The sequence below is a fragment of the Anas acuta genome, chromosome 6, assembly GCF_963932015.1.
Source record: "Anas acuta chromosome 6, bAnaAcu1.1, whole genome shotgun sequence".
Lineage (NCBI taxonomy): Eukaryota > Metazoa > Chordata > Aves > Anseriformes > Anatidae > Anas > Anas acuta.
This window is the reverse complement of record NC_088984.1, coordinates 37,436,231-37,459,757: the sequence shown is the minus strand read 5'-3', so window position 1 is coordinate 37,459,757 and position 23,527 is coordinate 37,436,231. Positions and strand designations below refer to the sequence as shown.

The window sequence follows — 23,527 nt, the reverse complement described above, 5'->3', positions numbered from 1 at the left end:
TGCGTCTTCACATGTAGCGCTATATGACTGCACCTATCTGGAACACATTTTATTGCAGAGGTCTTTTTAATAGGAGCGGTGATTGGGAACTCTGAAGTAACCTACAGGCAGAAACACTGAAACCAAATTTGATGCACAAGGTCTCTGTTGAGCAGTGTATTTGTAATTTCATGCAAATCCTGCAATCTTGCATAGAACTTCCTTTGTATATGCTTACTCTGAGGAGTTTGTACCATATGCAGGCATTTTATCTTACAAGAAGTCTAGCTACATGAGTGCTTTTACAGGACTTCATTTGATTTATGAGTTTCAGACATGACCATAGTTATTCCCTATCTCCCGTTATTACGCAGACTACCACAATTCTGCCTTGATTTAGCTACCTAATACCAATGACAAATTAAATCTCTTTGTCACTTAAACAATGAATCAAATGGATAAAGGTTATAGTTTTCAGCACCTCTTAACAGTTCAGAACTTTATATTCTTCTTACTCACCTCTGGTTAACAGCCCACATATTACGCGTACTTGGTAATACTGAGAAGATGGGACTGCCAACACAAAAAATGTGAGGGAGGCAGAACAGATACATTCCTTTGAAGTGAAAATAAGGTTTATCTTAAGAACGCTCTTCAAAACACAACAAAAAAACAAACGGGAGATTCATTTTAGTAATTTTCAAAAACTGCCAAAAATTTTGGCCAAAAAAAAAAAAAGGAAGAGAGAGCAAATTGAATTAAAGCAAAATGAACCTAGCCAGGTGATGTACAAGATCTATTTAGGAATATTTCTTACTCTGATCATTTTCTCATAGAGTGATATTGACAGACATATATACCTACATTCATCATCTCTAAAAGACAATGCAGTGCAAGTTCTGTAACAGGTTCATCAGTTTTTGCAGCAGTCTGATTTTGCCTTAGCAAAACCAGACGATTCTCTACACTTTCATCCTACTGCTTTGGAAAGTATCAAGCTATAGAAAATGTGATAGCCAGATAACAATGAAGCTCATAGGCCAGCAGCAGCTGAGATCGAAAAGGCAGCAGCTGAGTCATTCCTCCTCTGCAGCAAGAGACAAGTCAGAAAATGGAAAGATGAGGCAGCACAATGTGATACCTAGAAGATGAAACATTTCTGATGTAATGAAGCGTGTTCCCCAGCATGGGTACAACACCCCACACATCATTTCAACATCCCTTCTTCTCATAAGCTTTTGAGACAGACATCAGGAAACCATCATCTTCCCAGTCTTTCATGCTGGCTTCCAGCTCCAGGGCATTAAAATCTGTACAGTGTTTGGATTATCACAAGAAGTAACAAAATACAAGCGACTTAAAACAATTATCTTTTTTTCCCCCTTTCTTCTTTACTCCTCTGATTGCTATTACATCAAAAAACAGAAGAGTGATACTGAAGCAGCAGCAGCACATAGAACATTCTGAACAGCTAAACTGATGAAGTGCATCTCTTTCTCTCCTTTAAGAGATTTCAATGCATGCAGGGCACTGCTTCCATCATTTTGATCAGTTTTTGAACATTAATTTATTATTATTATTAGCTTCACCTAACTGGTACATATTTCCTCATCACACACTACTATGTGTACTTTAAATAATATCTCAACTGCAATTTAAAAATGACCTAAAAAAGACCTAAATTCTTTCCACATCAGCAAGCTAAAATTACTAACTAGTCTTTACTTAAGATAACCTCAGAAGCCCACCCCCAGATATGGATACTTTTTATATAATAAAATTATATTTAAAATGTTTGCCCTCTAAATTAAGTTTGACTTTTACAGAAAAACAGGAAGTTATGCTGATTTTCTTTAAATTAGAACTGAAATTGCTTCCCAAAAGGCATGAATTCTTGGTACTCTCTAGACTCTGCACCTAAAACTCATTTCTATGAACAGCATCCTTGTAGACAAAGACAAAACTGCAATTTGGCTTTCCCTCTTCGAAACTTTTAAGGACATTTTTAGGTGCATTAAGGAAAAAGTCAGGGTACATTAGACAGTTATGAAACGTTATAAAATAACAAGCGTTCTGACAATCAATAGCTAAACTGTGAAGAAAATCAAATTAGGTTTCTTTGTTCTGCTATTAGTTTCATTGCTCACACACACAGTTATGTCTACCCATCCTCTAATCTGTACTGTAGTCTGTGAAGATGCCACGATCTTTAAGTTTCACCACAGTTAAGGACCAAATCTTAGCTTGTGAAACTTCCTTGGAGCTTCACTTTCAAATGGTTTGTGCAATTCTGTTTTAGTAATCCTATCTGATGAAAAAAATCCTGTTTCCAAAACTAGACTGGTTTTATGAAGTGCCCCTTATATATTCAAATTAACTTCCATTTCTGTAAAAACTGTGACAAGAGAAGAACGAACTCATTACAGCTGGCAACATTTGTGATTAAATGGCATTAACACTTGATGGTGAAAGCAAACACATCCAAACTGCTTACAAATTTTCCTCCTACTTGGACCAGGCAACTGCACTGCAGATAATGTGATATGAATGTATCTAAATTAGAGTTGCTCGACTTATTTGGTGAAGACCACAAAGAAAATCTATGCCAGGTTATATGTATTCATTTTGCCACACACGTACGTAAATGTTTTGTCCGAATCAAACTACACAAAGCTTGTGTCTTACCAAGGTGTCCGACTAAAGATTCAAAAGGAACAGCTTATTAATATGTAGGGCTTAAGTATCATACTCAATTAACATCCTCCTGCTGACTTTCCATGACATTATGTTAGAATATACATGTTGTTACAGTGTCACATAAATCTTAGTTTCAGATCACAGCATGACCAAGCATTGGAGTAGACAAAGGTAATCATAAGGATCCATGCTTTTTTGCATAGAATAAATTTTCTGGAACATTCCCCATTTGCCATGTTGCTTTACTAGATTTTTTTTTTTTTATGTAATAGGAGAAACAACATACAATAGCTCATCCTGTTAATTTATTTGTACCGCTTTTTTATACCACAACTGTCGTCTCCCTGCATGTTTTCTGATTCCATGTGGATACATACTCCAAACTAAGTACCTGTTTTTTCAGCCAGCCTTGAAAGCACAGAAAGATCTACATGAAAGCAAAGTATATTCTTTAAAACAAACCAAATTGTTTTGGATAAAGTTTTTACGTAGGCAGAATCTCCTTTCATGTTGCATATTCCAGATAGGCATTTGTGTACAATCCTTCCACATCCATCTTCTGTGGACACGAAGGTACACACGATGGTACATTTCCATACAGAACTGCTACCACTGAATCTCACTGAATTTTTGTTCACGGCCTATATACAGGAACTAGTCTCTTTTCTAAGTAGACTGCATGGCTGCATACCTTTTTTCTCCCAAGTATAAAAGTGTTGTAAGTTTAAAAAGTGCTGCAGCACAACACCAATTTAAACGTTTACTTTAAAACAAAGCCCTAGTTAGGAAAGCTTATGGTCATAATAGTTTCTTTAGTTCTTGGGAACCACAAAACTTTTTCAAATAATTTTCTTATATTTACCAGAGCATAAGCCTGGGAAGTAAGCATTAATAAGCCTAACTCTTACTTTGAAATTGGAGCAGTATGTCCCACCAATCCGCACAGATTACCTACTCCACTACACATTTAACCAAAAGCCCATTCTTAAGTAAATCCAGGTGTGTTCAAAATCTTAGTGTTCTCTTTTTAAATATATCAGTATCCATTTTTTGTATTTTCTCTTTTAACGTCATAGTATCAGTTACTGCTATCCGAACGCATACTAGAACATACCCGTTGGCACATTCCCCCGGAATTACTTCTGTTAATTAGACAATCGCTTCCACATTTTTGAAAACTACCCAGGCCTTCCACTGCGCATTTCTCAGTGCTGTATCAGGCTTCACCTATCACAGGCTCCCCCATTATTGGGGTATGACATTCTCTCTTAACAGAAAAAGAAAAAAAAATAAGAAAGAAAATTGCTACTTAAGAGACATACAACGTTCAGTGCCAGAAACCAGAATGATTTCAACTCATAAAGCGCTTACATTTACATAAAGTCCTTATATTTCTAACTCCAGCTGTTTATACATCAGGAGGCAAGAACCGGCAGGCAGGGAAACCCCCACAGAAGGCCAAAAAAAAAAAAAAAAGACAAAGATCACCGAGAATTTGAAAGAATGGCTTTATTCCAGAGCTCCAGCGTTAAGCACGTACTTCGGAAGCAGGCGAGGAGCCCGAGCCGGTTCCTCCTCCGCCTGGCGATGGCCGCGTAGGCTCAGAGCGGCGGCTCCTCACCCGCCTGGCTCTTACCTGCGCTGGCTCAGGCTGCCGGGCGGGTTAAGGGCTCCGCAGCCCTTCCTGCCCCATTCCCCTTCCTGCCCCATTCCCCCTCCTGCCGCCGCCAGCGCCACCGAGACCCCCGCGGCTCCCCAGGCGCGTCCCGGTGCTGCGGGCGCCCCTTTGTGCGCCGTGCCCCGGCGGCGGGGCCGTGCCCGGGGCTGCCCCTCACGCCTCCCCTCGGCCTCTCCACGTGGCGCTCCGAGCCCCGCGGGGCCCCGGCCCGGCTCCCCCGGCTCCCCCGCCGCCGGCCCGGCCCCACCGCCTCAGCGCGGGGGGCTCCGGGCCGGGCCCCCCCCCCCCGGTCCCTGCGCCACGTCACGGCCCGGCCGCGCCGCCGAGCCCCCCGCGTGCCGGCGGCGGAGCTGCCCCCGCCGCTCCCGGCACCGGGCGCCCCTCACCCTCCCCACCCCGCACCCTCCCGGCGGCGGCGGCCCCGGGTCCGGCCGCCACCCTCACCGCCGCGCCGGCCGCTTGTGGGGGAGGGAATGTAAACAAATGGGGTTTTATAGCTACCTCACTCGAGTGCCGTGTGCATCTCCCTCTCCGCTCGGTACCAAACCGCCGCGGCGCCTCCTCCTCCTCCTCCTGCAGCTCCTGCCGCCGCCGCCGCCACGCTATTCACCAACCGCCGCTACGCCAAACCGGCCGCCCGCCCGCCGCTCTCGCCCCTACGCAGCGCGCGGGCTGCGCTACGCCTGCGGCCCCGCAGGGCGCTTCACCCAATGCGCGGCCATTTCGTCCCCTTCCCCCCGCCGCCGCCTCGCTCCCCCCGTCCCTGCTCCAGCGCCGGCTACGAAAATGGCGTAGCGCTCCCCCCTCCCCTCCCCGCAGCGCCTTGCGCTCATCACTCAAGCGGGCGGCGGCGCGGCCGGCAGCCGGGCGAGGAGCTGAGGCAGACGGGGCCGTGTGTCCCGCAGCCCGGCTGTGCCCGCGGAACGGCCCCGGCTGCTGCACCCGGGAACCTCTCCGAGAAGGGGAGAGCGCTGCCGCGATACGCTTAACCCCTAAAGTCCTGTCAGGCTGCCTGATAAAATAAAACGAGCACCTGCGCGTTTGGGCGGCGAACATGGCCCCTCGTTAGAGAAGCCCCTCAGCACAACGCGCTTGGTCCCTTGACAAAGTGCTAGCAGCTGGCAGAGTCCGAAAATACCTGTAATACCTATGCAAATTGAAACCTTTACCGAGCAACCCCAGGGTTTAGTGGACATCTTGGAACACAGAACATACGGAAGCCCTTCGTATGAATTGCTGTTCTCAAGAAACGCAGCTTATTTTGCAATGACTATTTATAGGAGATATATTCAAAGACTGAAGTGCTGTTGTAGGAACATTTTAGATATGTTTTAAGCCATTTCCTTTTTCTTTCTGAGAAATTTGCATACAATCTCCACCACATTTTCCTCCAAATATAACTGCTGCATATCAGGCTTCAGGCTGTAAGCAAACCTACACCCTGTTTTGTTCAGGAGGCACGCGTTTTTCTTACAGACTCTCACGTTACTGGGTTGAAGTAATCCTTTCTAAACTCATCCCTTTGTTAAACCCCATGTCTCACACCAGCGCTGCCCTAGGTCTGGCCTGGCAGGGCCAGAACCTAATCCTACCCACAGTCCAAGTCTTACTCTGCAGTTATCCACCCCGATGGCCTCCCAAAGTCATTGTGTGAATTTCTGGTTGGTGACATATCCCTCGAACACGAAGACTGTTTAGAATGCTAAAAATACAAAGGATCAATAGTGTTAGTTTAGAAACTAAGAGTTGGTATCTGTAAGACTCACAACAAACAAACAAATCCCATATAACCATAACACTCAAGTTACACTGCAAAAACAAAAACCAGAATGAACTTTTCCAGATAAGATAACTTATGAATATTCATTATAATGCAGACAGTGTAACAGACGAATGAAGATGTAGGCTGATCAAACACTTCTTGGCCTAAGACCGCAGCAGCTTTGTGCATTATGCTACACCAATCTTTTGGTATGAGGGGCTGAATCTTTACTGAACTTTCCCAATTACTCCCCTCTCCCCCTCCCCCGCCCCATCACTTTCATGTTCTGATGACAGAGTCTAATTTCAAATCTTTTCTAATATTTTTTTCGCTTGTTAGTGTTTATCGGGGGGGGAGGGGGAGGGCTGGAAGGAGGGGAAATCTACACTTCCCCCCCTCATTTTCTTCAAAATGCCCTGGTTTGTTTTCAATTTTTTTCTTCTTCCCAAATCCAGCCCCAAAACTTCCCAATCACTGTTCCAAAATTTTGACAATCACAGCTCAGGTCAAGGTTTGGAGACCGTTAAGGTGATTACAAAGCCCTATATCAAAACAGCACATCAGATTATTTATATGTTGATTTGAACGATTTCTGCCTCAAAAGTACTCCTTTCTCTCTCAGCATTTTTGTAAAGAAAAAAAAATACAGACCTGATTCTGACATTAGTCATTAGATGCAAGGTACACTGACCTTGCAGTTAGGTTACTTCTTCCTAGTCTTAACCATATATTTTAGTACACAAACTGACTGTGCATGGATACTTAAACGAAAGAAAGTATGAGTTTCTACATCTTAGCTTCACAAAGCAAGTACAAGAACTATTAAATCAGGCATCACTACGAGAAGCATGCCTCCCTGTAAAGCACGTGGAACAACTTTCTGTGCTGCAGGAAGAGCTGGAAGCCGGCACTGCAGGAGTGCTTGTAGCTTTGGACAACAAATGCATGCAGCAGATCCAGATTATTTTTTCCAGCATTTAAGCATTGAACAGAATGATATGTTGCTATACTTTTAGAACAGAACTTTTATTTTTTATTTATTTATTTATTTATTTAATTCCTCCTCCCTCTTCTCTCATGGGACACTTTTTGAGTGCTTCTGCATTGCCCATTGATTTGCAGGATAGAAATATATCCTGTCAAGTAACATCCAAGGGCTCATGGTACAATGCTGCAAAAGCAGACCGGGGCTTCTAACAGCACTCCTCTCAAGATGAGGTCCTGTCTGGAGACACATCTCCAGCTTCAGTGCTGGGACCTCTTTCCCTTTCCTGTATCCCATGGACCTGATGTGTTTGGTCATCAAAACCCAGTTTAGGTCAGCTAACTGTGTTACCAGGGGAGATGATAAAGGAAGAAACAAAACATAATGTTCTGTTTTGGATACAAGATGCGGGCCTAAAGAGAAGTGCAAGGTTGGACAGAATTTGAGAGATCCCGTACACTGATTTCCTATTCTCCCTTTGTAAAACCCAACTCTATGTGGAGGATACAAAGCATCTATGTATGCCTACATGTACATACGTTGTTTAGAAGCAAGTTTTTAGTCATTTTTAATTTTAAAAAGGAGAATTTAGGTTCTTCTTCCTCTTATGTTCATATATCCTGTTGATAATTCTGCAGAAGGTTTCACTTCTTACATCCCAGTACTACTTCTGACTGTAAGCAAAAGGAAGAGTCTTGGACATATTCTCTGGGGATTAGGAACAATAATCATGAGGAGGAAAAAAACAAACCAAATCAAACCACAACAACAACAACAAAAAACTTTAACCAGGACAGATTTGCTTAGAAAGTTATTAGTTGAAGGTGTTGACACATCATCTACTAAGTGGGAACAAAACGTAGCCATTTGTTACCAAAATTAAGTTTTTTACCCCTAAAGCACAAGTCTGGCGAATTCAGCTTTTTCTTGAAGAGCTACTACAGGAGACTTTACTTAGAAGTAATGCTAACAAGAACTGCTTAAGTGAAATATAAGAGAATCTTACAGAAGACATTTTATTTCCTTATTACATAATTTCCTAATCTGGATCTCAGAATATGACCTGTTGGTAGTTGTCTCCTCTGCTTTGAACTTACCAACATATTATATAATCCTACATGGTTAATTTTATTGCACAGATTTACCCGTACTTTCAATATTCAATACAGTTGTTTGATATGCACTCATTTTCAGGCTATGTAAGAGGACGCTGAGTTTGTGTACTGATGCAGGAAAAACTTTGCATTGGGCAAGGACATAAACAAAGGTGTTTAAGCATCCAGGTGAGCTTAAGTATCACTACCAGCAAGTAGTGATTCTGTGATTAAAGCTCATGCTTGGAACTAGACGGTGGTGTCCTCTGGGGGATTTCTTGGCTTGTTTACATTGAATTTAAAGGCCAAGTTTATTTACTTCAAGGCAGTATATAAAAACAACAATTTTAGTAGAGACTATATATGCCTTTTTTCAAACTCTTGCTCAAGAATTTGATCTTGTTTAAGCCTGTTTGGTGCACTTATTTACTAAAATTTTAATAGGCTTTATCTGTAGAAACTCCAACGATAATTCAAAGTAGGCCTGGTTGTTTTTTCACCAACCAAAAAAGACAATGGGAAAGTTTCTTTACTCATAAGAAAGGACATAAAGGGAAAATATATCTGAGCTTTGTTTTTGTTGTTTTTTTCCAAGGAACAATTCTTACCCTCCTTCCTTCACAACAACATATGCATACTCCCCCACATGAGCAGCATATATACATGTATAGACATATGCATAGGATTTGCAGCAAAAGTACTAATGTCAGTGACTTACTCTATGTAATTTTAAATATGGCATTAGTGTAAATATTGACAGGAAATTAGTTTAAAAAGAAGTCCGTGATTATTATTCTTTGAAACATGTCAAAGCAAGATACAGATTTTAGGGAAGTTTGTTTTAGAAGTTTTTGAGTCAGACTCTTTGAGGGAAAGGTTAGGCTTTTTGTTTGTTTGTTTTTAAATACACACTGACATTTTTAGTGAAAAACATTAAAACCTTTTTCACTGGCTGTAGGTTACATTGGCTAAGGTTACATAAACATCAAAGGACATAAGCAAAAGGGTGTGATACTGCAGCAACAACTGAAGTATTTGTTCCACACAGCTTTTTTTTTTTTTTTTTTTCCTGGAATATGGAAAGATACCAGTATGATTTGTAGACCTTTCATTCATTTGGGAAAGCTAGCAAATGCTACTATAGCTTATCCATAGGAAAACTCTTGGTGCGTGAACTTTTTTCTTCCTTTTTTTTTTTTTCCTTCTTTTGTTTTGTTGTTATTTGCTTTTAACACAATTTGTTGGTCCCACTGTCTAAAGCAGCCAAAAGCCCTTTCATAGGATCTGATACACACCAGATTTGTTGGTAGCAGGAATGGGAGAAGATTCAAATTGGAAGATATTAAAAGATGAAGACTGCTTCATGGCCTTCTTCCTCTCTGGCAGATTTGGGTTTATTTACGTTTCTCGTTCCTTCCTGCCTTTTAAAGACACCTGTTGCTGTGGAATCTTTTCTGTAGCACTCGTTACTGAAATAGCACATTTAGAGCTTATACCAAAGGATATGACCCAGACTGTCTACTGCATTGTATGATTTGTCACATGTACAGTTTACACTGCTGTCACACCACTTCCTCTTCAGCCTTTCACTTCTTATAACAAGCAAGCAGAACATAGGTTTTGGATTTACATATCTTATAGGATTGCGAGACTTTTTTTTTTTTTTTTTAGGATAAGATAGTAAAAACGGTATGATGAGAGGGGGAAGGGCCAGTCAGCTGCTTCCTTCAGCACATGACTAGGCTGTGACTGCTGAGCACAAAGAATTTCTGGTCACAAGCACAGAAAGGCTCTGTATCAATAAATATGGGATATTCTCCACTGGAGCCATGCAGGGTTCAAAACATTAAACAAGGCTGTGTGAGCTGGCTGGGTGGAGTAGATTGAAAATTCCTCTAAAGGTTTGTATTTATGAGTGCAAACTGGATCAATTCCAGAACTGACCCACCTTGCTGAAAAGGAAATATTGACTTTAATATAATCTCTTTACACGTTGAGGAATTTTACACCCTCTTCTCAAATAGAATGGAAAAAAATAATAATGATACTGTCCCTGACATTATTTGAAAGAATCTATGAACAGACAAGGAAAACAGTGAAGGTCAGTATCTTTTAAGTTAGTCCCTGCCAATTTTTAATCTCTACTTGGATGATTGGCAGCCTTTATGTATAACCAAGACCTAGATGAGCAATAGAAACAGTTCTGCTAAAGCTGCATTTTAGTCAGAAGCTGGGGTGAAATTCACATTTCTTTCACCTCTGTTACACATGGAAGTGGAAATGACAAATGTTAAACAAATCCAATTCCTCCATTATCAGTGGGTGGAATTGGGAAGCCTAGTCCCAATATCCTTAAGTTACTGGCTACCTGTTTTGAATAACTTGGGAGAGGCTGGTCGTCTGAAATTTCAACAGTAGAAAGGGGAGTTGCTATGAGCTACTGTGGATATGCTTCAGTAACTTAAGCTTGAATGGATGAGGGAGGATGCTGGATAGCCTCATCCCTTCTTTATCACAGATCGCAAGCCTCAAAAGGAACATCCGCAGAGAAGACAGGAGAGAAGAAGAAGCACTGTCAGGGAAAACAAACACCACAGATACTGCTTGCAGAAATAAAATTATGAAAGGGTTGGTTTTTATGCTTGTTTGTTTTCCTTTAAATCAACGGTACCAGTAGCAAAATCTAAAAATCAACAGAAGCAATCTCAAACTTAAAATTACTGATAGCTGGCTCACAGTCTAGGGAGCTCAGCTTATTCACAGAAGAGTTGGTTTAAGCTTAGCTGTGTTGGTCCTTTCATGCCTGATAGCAACGTATGTAGGAACTGGAGGGAGCAGCTGGATGGTGGCCCTCAGGGTCCTATCAGCAGTAAAGGTACACCACCTCTGTTTGAAGTGCTGTCATGTACTGAAGTTTTTTTTTTTTTAAATTATTTTCCTCCATAATTTACTTTATTATTATTATTAGTTCCACTGTATTCTACAATGAAAAAGCATGTTAAAGACCCCCTATTTCTTCAGGAAATAAAGAGGTGCCAGAAGAATTATGAGTAACGTTAGGGAATGGCCTGATTCCCAAATCTTTAACTACAACCATTTGACAGTACTTCTAGGTGCTACAGCTTTATTTTCGTGCCTGAAAATGCTTCACACAGTTGGATGATAATTACAGTTTTAATGACAGAAGTAGGAGTGCGAACTTAAGCATAAACAGCTATGAAGAAGAAAGCAAACTTCAGCTGATACACACACTGATGGAGCACAGGCTCACACATAACATGGTCTAAATGACAAGAAATGTGAAAATCTGAGATGAATAGTAGTGAAATTACCCGGAGGGACAGGTCGCGTGAATGCACACAACTGGAAGCCACGAGGAGATGAAAAGAAATGGGGAGGCCCTGCTTCACTGCTATTTTTCAGGTGTGTATGACTTTGCAATCTCATGTGATGACTTACATAAACCAGAAGTAACTCCACTGAGATAGAGCTATAGCAGCAGCAGCAGGACAGAGTAATCGTTATGAATACATCCCGTTATCTTTTAGAAATGGAAGAGAGGTTGGAACTAGTAAACAAGTAGAGAGAAATTTGTACAATGGCTGGGTTGGCTAGCAGTAATTACTGAGAGTACTAGCAGACCGTCAATCTCAGAGGAAGCAAGGCAGCCTGAAACAAGTTTGATTCCAGTTTTGACATAATTGAAATGAATAAATGTTATACTCGAAAATTCTTGATTTTACTCAGACATCTTTCCGCCTCTCACAGATAACCTTCCTTTCTGTTATCCCTTACATTATAACTACATCTATTTTTTGAAAATACATTCCCATAAACACAATGGGAAACTCAGATGAGCCTCCATGATACCTCTAATTAAATTATTGTGGACTTCCCCAAGGAAAAAAAAAAAATACAAGATCGAGTTCCTGCCTTTAGTTGGTAAAGCAGTATATGCCAAGGTTATTTAAAACTAAATGATAAGCAGCCAGAAGTTGTTCTTTATAATAAGTAAGTTGTAAAGTACAGTTCAGTAAAACTCTTAACAGTGTAATTTCATTTACATTTTCAGAATCACTTTTTTAATAATTAAAGGTTGTATACATGAGACAAATCCACTGGATTAGCTGCAAATAAAAATCAATTTTGAAAGCCATTAATCTATCAAATTTCCAGTTCACTAAAATACTGAGAATCAGTTTCTGAAGCACAACATAGTATTCTATGGCAAATCAATGTATGATGAAAATAAGGAGCTTCAAGACACTATTTCATGAAACTAAACAGAAGGTAAAACTAAAGTCAATATTAACTAGTAATTTGCAAGGAAGCTGGGGATAAGAATATTTTAGACAAACCAGTTACTTGAAAAGAGACTGCTCAGGGCTGTACAGGTCACGCGTACCTGGTCGGGGCTGACTCATTGCCAAATTCCCATGTGAAGCAGAGGCAAGAAAGATTATGGGAAATACTCATCCCAAAGCCTGCTCACACAGTTTTGCTTAAGCTTATCTCAAATGACCAAAAAGTGTGTAGTCTGGACAGTGCGATTCCAGGACAACTTTATATTATAGACTGTGTTAAATATTTAGCATAAGAATGACTGGAATTCACTGCTGTTTTTCCAAGGGGACTTCTGTTTTGATGTAATCTACACGCCCTATCCTAAAATGAAGGCACACTAATGTTGTCCCCGTCATTATAGATGATAATTAGACAAAAATAGCCTTGGTTATCACAACTTCAACAGTAGTGCATCAGAAAAGGAACTGCCAGCTGTGTTACACCTGAAACTACTGCATACGCCCCCTCCCCATAAGGAACAGATCAGTCCACTTACATAAAGCTGAGTGCCAAATTCGTCATGCAGGACAGCAGTGTCTGATTCTTGTCATTTCCCTCTTTCTCTTCTTCCTCATTTACGGGAGAAGGAGTCTGCATGGCCTATAGTCACTTCCCTCAACAGGAATAGCTGCTATCTATGCAATGTCTTTTTTAAATCACTGTATTTTTAAGAAGCTGTGTGAGCAGGGCTTTTATTTATTTATTTATTTTATTTATATATTTATTATTACATTGAAATTGAACCTTGAGCTAGTAAAAACAATATTATGGTAATGCTGTTGTCCTAAAACCAGAGCTGCTGTTTTCACAGGAGGTCACTTCAAATCGTTTCACAGAACTTCGGGCTGTTGAGCACCGAGACGTGTGCAGTGCATCAGGGCCAGTTATTGCCTACAGAGAAGCAGCAGAAGGCTATTTTTCAGAGGTTACTGCTGACAGTAGTTAATGCAATCCAAAATTTAATGCAGAAAGAAGCAGTTTTTGTGGGAGAGAGTGGGGAGGATCAAAATCACTGCAACTTTTTCTTTTTTAAATACCACTTGTGCTGCACTGCAAAACAGCACAAGAACAGCATTCGTCTCAAAAGTCAATGATCTCCTGAGGACAAAAGAGAGTCACTCTTCCTGCTAACATAACCTGGTCAACAGAGATGTATGCAAGACAGAGACAATCACATTTGCGACTGACCACTGCCTTGTAAGGATGCAGATCCAAAATACCTGTGAGGTGTGCTAAGGCAGATTTCCCCCTTTGGCTCTTTCTTCAATTCTTCTTACTGCCATGACAAATGCAGCTGCAGAAAAGTCATGCTGGTATTAGGACATTACCAAATTGTCACTTGCATTTCTTGAGAAGGTCAAGAAACAGCTTTTAAAACGTTTAAACCAGTGATGATGGTTTGTCCCTGTAACAGCTTGTGCCAAGATGGAAATGTAACTGAATAACAATAAGAATATAAGAATAGAGCAACTGCTAAGAAAAACTTGTCACTGATAAGGGCTCAAAGGTAAAATGAAGCTTGCTGTCTCCACTACCTGCTCTTCTCCATGCAGGCCCCTGAAGTTTCTTACTAACCAGTGACTCCTGTTACATAGCACCTCGGGCAAACTGCCTTGGGGTTATAGAGGTTGTGGAATACACACGTTTTGTACCTGCGAGGAACAATCTTCTGAGAGTTAAGTTTTAAACCGTTTTCCTTCAATATCACACAGGAAGAGGCAGCTTGAGAATGTTTTCCTATTTGATGCTTACACAGTGACACACACTGTCACAGTGCTGCTGAAGTTAACATCCTAATAAAAATAGCTTCTCCTCAGTGCACTTTGTTTGCTTTAGCCTGTCTTTGTTTTCAGGGCATTTAAAGCTTAGCAATAATATTTGTATGGTCTTGAAACTCTGTTCTGTTTTCGGAAGACAGTGAGTTGTTAAAATAACTTCAGAATGGAGGCAATAAATGTTTTCCTGTCATTTCACTTTGTCGCGTCCTAGGAGGAGCAAAACCAGACATCAGCAACCTCCCACAAAAAAGCTGACTGCTAGAGGTTTTTTAGACAACTTACTTCAACATTGGTCTTATGCCTTTAACAATGCATTAACGTTTTTATACATCATTTTGAGATGCCTATAGGAAGACTATTTTGTTGAAATGTTTTAGGCTAACATTTTAATACAATTTAGTCTTCAGTACTGCAAAGCATCCACGAACTACAAGGTAGAAATGATTACTGAAGTGCTTAAAAACCATGCAAGTGATATGTGAATGACAGTTTCTTCACTACCCATGCACTCAAAAACATGTGCATCATCTTTGGCAGAAAGCAGCTTTCTATCTGATGAATCTGTACGCTGCTAGAAAAACATACAGTGATGTTGAGCGGGGAACAGTAAGTCCTGTTCAGACAATGGGATGTGAGACTTTCCTCCCTCCGCCCCACATTGTGCTTGTAGTTGGTAAAGTTCCAAGGCAATGTGATAAAAAAAAAAAAAAAATTGCTTTCTACCCTAAAGCAGTAATTTCCTGTAGTCACCTATGGAAACTAAAGGAAGGCTGGTTTCACTGTTCCCTGAAAATGATGATGAAACAAGTTTATAAAGGAAACGGTACTTACCCTTTATCAGGCTCCAATTCAAGAGTTTAAGACATATTCCTAGGCTTACCCAGACAAGTGTTTACCTCAACTCAGATGCTTAGCAGCCCATTCAAATCAATGGGGATGCAAATATGCTAAGAGTGAGTCACTCACACGCCTTAGGGTCTTGCTGAATCACATCCTTCACATGCCACAATCATTACCAAAAATTGTGGTGGTGACCATACACCAAATCTGGCAAAGAGTATCTGTTAGGGAAGGTAGAGCTCAGTGAGACACAAAGCTGGTGTGCGTGTGAGTGTACGGACACTGCCATGACACTAGCAAGCACTTCCATCTTTTCCAGATTCTGCCACTTCTGGATACTCCTAGATACAAATAGCCAGGCATTTCGAAAGCCATGTCATTTCCTTAGGTACAGTGCATACACACTAAAAAAAAATAAATAAATCTTGATTTCTGTCAGGCATGTGACTCCATAACCATATAATAAATCTCCCCCCCCCCCCCCCCCCCCCCAAAATGCTTCATACACACTGAATTCAGTAAGAATCAAGAAGACGTTGGTTCTCCTTTCATTTGAAACTAACTTTTAGGCCTCTCCAATATGCTGAGAGATATCTGTATGCTCTGCTCCCAGACTTCACAAGGCTTCATGCAAAAAGCAGGAAACAAATGGCTGATCTAAAAATCTACTAAAATATGCTCATTTCCCTAAGATCTGGATTAAATTTCCAAGTTCATTTTGGTTCTCAAATTCCACCGTTTCAATAGTATTTTTTTTGTTTGTTTGTTTTAAATAAAATGGAAGAGAAAAAAATATAAAATACAAAAATCTATAATTAACCAGTAGTGGACAGCTATCAGTAATGACATGGCTTACTTTCTATCCCATGGAGGTCTTTGTACATGAAGAAAAGTTCTCTTCTATCTCACACCTTCAAGAAAATTGTTTTAGCTTTTAGTTTCTTTGGACTGATTTTATTTCGTTGTAAGCAACAAGGTTTTTTATTGCTTTTAACTGTCAGAAATTGTTGCAGAGAAGTATGCAGTGTGGGTACTATAGAAACCATGTACAATCTGCCTTAAAAATAGATTGCCTCTTTGTTTTGCCTTCATTTCTGTGCATAGAGGATTTTATTAAAGAGCTACGTATCATAGTGAGCTCTTGTTTGACCACTTTGTGGAAAGTTTTTCCTTGCTGTTTTAGGGCCCGCTCCTGTAGATCAGCTGCAGGGAAAAAGTCTAACTGGAACCAGCAAGGTGCCAGGTGAATGGAGCTGCAGGAGCTGAGAGCCCAACCAAGTGGAGTTGCACAACTAGCCTACCCTCTGCAAGTATAGTAAGCACAGGCCCCTTCCCCAGAAAGATCAAAATAAAACAAACAAGCTACTACTATATGTAAATCAATACATAAAAGAGAATAAATAATATGAACCAGTCCTGGTTTCATCTGGGATAGAGATAATTTTCTTCACAGCAGCTGGTAATAGTGCTGTGTTTTGGATTTAGGAGGAAAATTATGGTAACACACTAATGTTTTAGGTACTGAGCAGTGCACACACTAAGTCAAGGACTTTTTGGCTTCTCATACTGCCCTGCCAGTGTGGAGGCTGACAAGACGCCAGGATGGTGGAGCCAAACAGACCACAGGGATATTCCCCAGTGCGTGGCACCAGGCTCAGCAATAAAAATGGGGGAGCTGGCTGGGGCCAGGCTGGGCATCAGCCAGTGTGTGGTTAGTAACCGCGGCGTGCCTCATTTGCGTTGTGTATGCTTTTATTTTTCTCTTCCCTATTAAACTGCCTTTATCTCAACCCTTGAGTTTCGCTTTTTCCCCCCCACATTCCCTCCCCCATCCCACTGAGGGAGGATGTGAGTGAGAGGCTGAGCAGCCTGCTTGTTAAACCTCAACAGAACCGAATAGAGATGCAGAGACAGACTGCCTTATGTCCCAAAGCATGCTTTTTTTTCTTTCTTCTTCCAGAAGTTTAGAGAATTTTCTTATTTCTTCATTTTTGCATTAGGAATTTGGTAAATTTGAAATCCACCAAAATATCTTGGTTCTACATTTATGGGGGGAAGCAGGGGAGGTCTACAGTTAGAGCTGCTGACTGACATCACATTCATTTACATCAAGTTGCATTTGCAATGCATGTAATTTCAGTTCCAGTGCTCTAGTCCTGAAATCAGAATGACACCTATTACACCAAAAGGCACTTCCTTTTACAAGACATAAGACTAGTTAGAAATTCAATGTTTGTTGAGCTGAAACACAAGGCCTGAACCAGCAATGTGCTCTTGGAGGTTTCATAAGAGAGTGCTGAAAAAGATGACAGCACTATATCCATTCACCACTGCAATACTAAATACAACATTGTTTAGCCACTTTTTTGTCCATTCGCCTTCTAATTTTTTAAGATTAGGAACCAGATAACTTCAGGTTTTCACCTATTTGATTTTCTTGTTTGAGGCAGCAGTTCAGCACACCTGCCAGAAGCCACCAATGATGGTTTAATGGACTTCCTGAGATGTGACGGCAGACGTAATGCTGCAGTGCTGCAAAATACTTGGAGCTGTCTCACATTTGACCGACTACACCTATTTAGTCTGACCTTTGCAAGTGTTTATGGGAATCTTTAAGGTGTATTTTAAATCATGTTGTACAACATGAAAAGTGAAATCATAACCATTTACAGAAGACCAAACCAGCTAGATGACCATATCCAGGGACTCTGCTGACACTGGGAACAACCAAAGCCCAATGCCACATTGCTTCAGTCCATTCATATATCATATTAAATAATAAACAAAGCCTGACCCCACCCTCCTTGAATTTGGGTGAAAAATACCTGTGTCTAACCATTGCAATTCTATATTTAACAACTACAGAGCAGTTTGTAGTAGTTCTGATTCTGACAGGAAAAGCTACTAGTCTGGACAAACAGCTTTTCCATATCTAAGCCACCACAGCTCCAGCGACATCTGAAGACTTACGTGAATGCCTTATTAATGTTAGTTCATAAACTAGCACAAATCCTTTCCAGGGATCAGATGTGCACTCTAATCACTCACAGTCGAAATGGATTCTGTTTCACTAATGTGTAAATAGCCCCATATCTAAAGACACACAATGCAAAGATGGAATCAGGGTAAATGGCCTTGCAGGAAAAGAATGGGGCAAATATAATTAAGTAAATAAAATATTGTAATCTAGTGAACGTCCATCTCTGAACTGATTAAGGCTGCACAGCAGGAGCAGAAAACTAGCTGTGCCCTGAGGACGGCTTTCTAGGAGAACAGCTTTCTAGCCAAGGCATTAGAAGATGTGTAATCAGGTATGCAGCTGGCTAATAGACCGTCTCCTTTGACTGACACTTCTCATATGATTAGTTTTCACATTAGAAGGTTGGGGTTTTAACAACTGTTTTAAGTGATAATAAATGGAGAGGCTATCATTTATTGCAATGTTACCTGGTCTAAAGCTGAAGATACATGTAGTTATGTACTTAGAGCTGTATGGACAAGCATAAATTACCATGCTTTTCCCAGAGCAGGATTTCCATGGTGGCAGTTACTGGCTGGTTTAGGATCCCTTTCAGCTATTGCACCGTGACTAAAGTTTATGATAGCGTTTTCTTCTATTTACTTACTCTGAACATTTATTAAAACATTCAACTTTAGGCTACGTTCTAACAGACTTTGCAAATTTAAAATGGCAATGTTAAAAAAACTTCCAAAAACCCTTCAAGTATTTATAATTACTTTAGAAGCAGTGGAAGAACACTGCCTTCGGCATATCCCAAAATATATAAATGTACACTAGATTAATAATTGCTTTATTTCTGTTTCAGTGTCCTGTGATTCCAGCAGTGATCTCTCCTTCTCTGTTAGAGGCAAGATGCCAGATGTTGCATTTTCAAACTAGCTTAATTCCACCGTCTCCCTGAGGTTTCTTCTTGCAGGTACAGGTGTAGTGCTTCACTGTAGAGGATTGACATCCTGTCAATGCAAAGCTAGAGTGCTTTATTCTTTTGTATGAGGGGGGAAGGTCTAAAGTTAAGCCAATAATTATGGTAAAGAGATATGAACTGAGTCACATTAAGTCAACATACTCCTGCAACAAGAGAGGAATTGGACTTAGAGCATTCTCACAGAGAATACCTTCCTCTATCTGGGAAGTCAGTACAAACCTGCCTCACTTGAGCTACAAGTTCTGTTTTTCTGAGCTTCTGTTCTTCCTTCTAGTTACCAACAACTTTTACTCAGGTACAGATTTACTGAAGGTGGGGTGTGAAAGTGGGCTAATTTAACTCATATTAGTCCCTGTCTCTTGTTATTTTCCTCCAGAGCTAGCTATCAATGATAAGAAATTGGAGAAGTCTATAGGATTGCATGCCCATAAAAATCACAGTGAACAAATTGCTGAGGAGGTGGTAAGCATCCTTTATCCAGGTGGAATTCAAGTAATAATAAATCTTGGCCAACACAAGACAAACTCATAAAAAGCCCTGAAGTCTGAAATTCTGCTGCTCTGCTCTTGTGAGTCCGTTTTGGTTATAACAATGGGTACACATTTGAAAAACAAAATAGAAGAAATGCACAGTTAATAACTAATGCTCTTCACCAGATCTGCTGCCTTGCTCTCACTTCTTTCCTGACAAAATGGAAGTGGTAGTGGTCTACTAGCTCCTTCACTTCTGAACTGGGTTCTTATTAGCTGGAGATACTGCTCCATAGAAAGACTTTCCAGAAGGTTAACTACAAAATTCTGTACGCAGTTCAAATATACCTGAAGACTGAATGGCAGGAATCCTCAATTTGAAAATTGTAATTAAGATGTACAGAATGGACTTGCTTCACAAAGTTTTTAAATGTAGTTCAGGATTGTCTCAGGGTAATTAAAACCAAAGGGTCAGAATCAGTTTCAGACAAAATTAAAGGGGTGAAAAAGCACATGATTATATGTTCACTACTTTAATAGAAGAAAATAAGAGGTTTGACCTGAAGAGAAGTAAAATGGAAGCTAGCCTGGAACAGACAAGTGGCACTTGAGTCAGGTGCCTGAAGGAATTGGCAGTGTCAGAAAGCTTTGTTCTCTTGACACCCCCCCCCCCTTTGGAAAGGTGGATGGCAGGTATGTTGAAGCAGTATTTCAGGGAAAATTCAGAAAGTATTACTTGGTTGGAAGAATGCCAGAAGGAAAGCATCTGAGAATATCAAGCACAATAACTCATTTCACACATTTAACCAGTTTTGCAAGTGACACGAATTATGCAAGATCCTTTTCTCTTCAGCTTTGACAGCTGTCCTGCTGTACAATAGCGTCCCTAAAGCTCTCAAAAAGCAGTTTCAGCATTTGTCATTCACATGTTCCTCTTCCCACTATTTGTGCCCTGTCCAGATCAAAATTAGTGTTCCTAAAGTTCTCTCACCATTACATTGCTAGAAAAAAAAAAAAAAAGTTGCTTTAGCAGTATATAATCACCTCAGCAAGGGTCAAACTTTCTAGCATCTTCAATATTCATGCATTATGTACATGGAGATCCCATGGTAGGTCTTGAGAGGATCAGGATGATTTCCAGGAGGGTCTCCTGCTCCTAGATAGAGCCTAGTTTAAGAGACCACACAGCTTTGGTATAATCAGTCCCATTCTTGGTGAATGACCCCAAAGCTCCTTCTTGTGCAGTTATTGCAGAAATGCACTAGCACAAGGTCTTTTGCCCATGATAACCTCTCCTGTGGAAATCCATGTCATTTGTTGAGCAGGCATCCTACTGCAGCTTATATGCAGGAAGTCTGATGCTCCCTACACATCACATTTATCATGTGACATAGCAAAAGCGCCCTTGCAATATCATTCTCTCAGATATCCTTTACTGGCAAACAATAACCCTGAACTATGACAGTTTCCATACAGCTCCCCAGACAAGATGAAGACATAGTGATTCCTTCCTCTTAAAGTCAGCTTTGGGCAGACAGGCCCTTGAACCTGCACAAACCCTCAGATATGATTTGTTTTCACCCTAATTTAAGAGGAAATTTGAGCCTTAATTAACAGGAATATATAGGGCAAATATTTTCTAGAGTTCTCTTCCAATGGTATGTAGCTGATCTTGTTTTAGATAGTGAACATTATTTTGACATTTCAATAAATATTAACTGTTTCATAAATGTTTGATGAAATTTAAAACGAACAGTACATTCTCATTTATTCTCATTTCTGATGCAGCAGTATGCAGAGGCAGTAAAAGTGACTTAAAAATAGTGATGAGAAAGGAGAAGAAAAACCCAGAAGCCATTTAGTACATTTACCTATTCAAAAAGAATTTACTATCTCTGAGTTTTTGTAGATTTCTTTTATTAACCTAAAATAGCACCTAGTGCTTTAAAGTTAGACGTACTGAATTAACATTATCATTTCTAGAGGTCTGAAGAACAAGAATTGCAAATGAATATAAGTAATTAGAGTACTCTAGCAAGAATTAAGGCAAGCACAGTAATAACTGGGCTCGCAGGTTAAAATCAAAAGCACCGGAAAATCCCAGTAAGCTACATACCAGCATAGACGCACAACTGGAAACATGACATAGAAATTCTCACAGCCAGTTCCACCCTGTCTCTTTGCCAATAAAGCCTAATTTTCTTTTAGGAGAAAGAAGTACAGTTCGTTCCTATTACTTTAAAATAATTCAATGGACAGTACTACTTTAACACAGCTGCACCTGGAATGACATAATAGTGTCTAAATGGAAGCTTAATAGGGAGAGTTGGTGAGAATAATCAAGAGAATAGACAAGATAACTGGGGAGGAGGGTGGGGGGAGTAGGGGAATGAAGATGATAATCAGAGATACTGAAAGAAAAACGTCTGTGGAACCAAAGAAGAAATCATGAAGGAAGTGGATATTCTGGAATACCCACCATTCTGGTGAGGGTTTAAATAGGATGAACAGGAGTGGACTTTAAAAATGCAAATATGAGATGAAAAGAAAAAGAGAACCGAGAATGAGACAGAAAATGTAATGGGAAAGTTTTGTTGGCTGAACAAGTACAGTGACCTTAGAAGAACAAGTTTGATACAGACTAAGAAGCACTTGAAACCATAAGGAGACATTTTAACAGGTGAGACACTCTTTACAGTTTATTAAGATCAATTCTGCTTAGAATTTGAATTTATGTAGCTTCAGCTGCAGTCCAGAAAAAAAAGGTAAAAACAAAACAAAACAACCCCCTGCCCCCTCTGCTTATGACTTCGTTTCTGAATCTCCTGAAATTACCTGAAAATTGCCAGAAGACATAACACTGAAAGAGACTATTGTTGATTAGTCCAACCTTTGATGTTGTAGGCAAAACTGCTACAAATATGAGTTACCGGTTTTGGTTAGGCACATGAATATTCATCACGTAGAAGTAAATGTGTAAGAGGATTTAAATGGGTACAATCTAAGCAAGATGACACTTTCAAAAGCCTCTATATCATCTAGGACTAGATTCCCAAAAAATGTACATGGTGAATGTTTCAGTACCTAACTATGTATCCACTCCCTAAAACCTCCCTAAGTCCATGTTCCTATACGTTGTGGAATACGGTTCTTAGCAGCTGACAGACTACAGCTGCTAAGATGCAGTGATAGAAAACATTAAGTATTACTAGCTGCACAGGCCCCGCTTTCTTAATGCATACCAAAGAGCTTCCTGGCTAATGCTGCCAATCCAGAGGTGTTTCTTTTACACACAGCTCTGAGCTGTCATTTCTACTGCAAGAAGCCCAGGCACCTCGGTGGAGGTGGGCTTGGGTATCCTTTGGATAGCTTAGAGAGATATTGGAGGGGAAGGCACACTAAGAGAATGGTCCACCATCCCAGTTTAAAATTCATCATACCTATAAAGTATGGAATACTTCAACATTAGTTAGGTGTCTTGAAGTCATTCAAATCCTGGTAAATTAAGAATAAATAGAATTTTTTTTATACAAAAATCCGAAACAGATAACTGAATCACACACAAAACACTTATAGACAGAAGACAGATTAGAGGGAGTCGTACAAAATCTACTTATCGCAAGACCAGAAGTTTCTTCTACTTCCTCTCTATCCAGCCAACATGCTGTTAGATTCTCAGCACAGATGTTCAGGTATTCAGTCCTTTTGCATAGCTTATATCCTGAGGGATACAGAGAGCATAGCTTTGGGAATCCTTCCTTTTTGTACTACCAACACCCTACTTGGGGAGTTATTAAGATTCAAGATTTCTTCCTCACTCCACCCTACTGAGAAGGATTTCTTAATATTCATTCAGTCCCAGGTAACTTCAGAATTCCTCTCTCCTTGCCACTGAGCGCCCCTTCATGCTTTCAAACTGGTAATTCCCTTTAGGCCTATCTGGGAGCAATCAT

At 40.4% G+C, this 23,527-nt stretch overlaps 1 protein-coding gene across 10 annotated transcripts in view; it reads right to left on the bottom strand.

Annotated features, from left to right (window-relative positions):
* The window catches only part of SLC39A10 (solute carrier family 39 member 10), a 191,907-nt gene that overhangs the window by 34,589 nt on the left and 133,791 nt on the right, over positions 1–23,527 (bottom strand). Inside the window, exons 1-2 of one of the 10 annotated variants that reach the window (XM_068686588.1) lie at positions 4,856–5,096; positions 3,791–3,943 (exon numbers count right to left, since the gene is read on the bottom strand). The exons of 5 other annotated variants lie outside the window; for them this stretch is intronic. In XM_068686588.1, coding sequence (XP_068542689.1) covers positions 3,791–3,802 — 12 coding nt within the window. In that variant the 5' untranslated portion in view covers positions 3,803–3,943; positions 4,856–5,096. Of the gene's footprint in view, positions 1–3,790; positions 3,944–4,047; positions 4,797–4,855; positions 5,097–13,035; positions 13,157–23,178; positions 23,470–23,527 lie in introns of those variants that run through there. 4 more of the 10 variants (XM_068686589.1, XM_068686593.1, XM_068686594.1 and 1 more) reach the window with 4 other exon arrangements.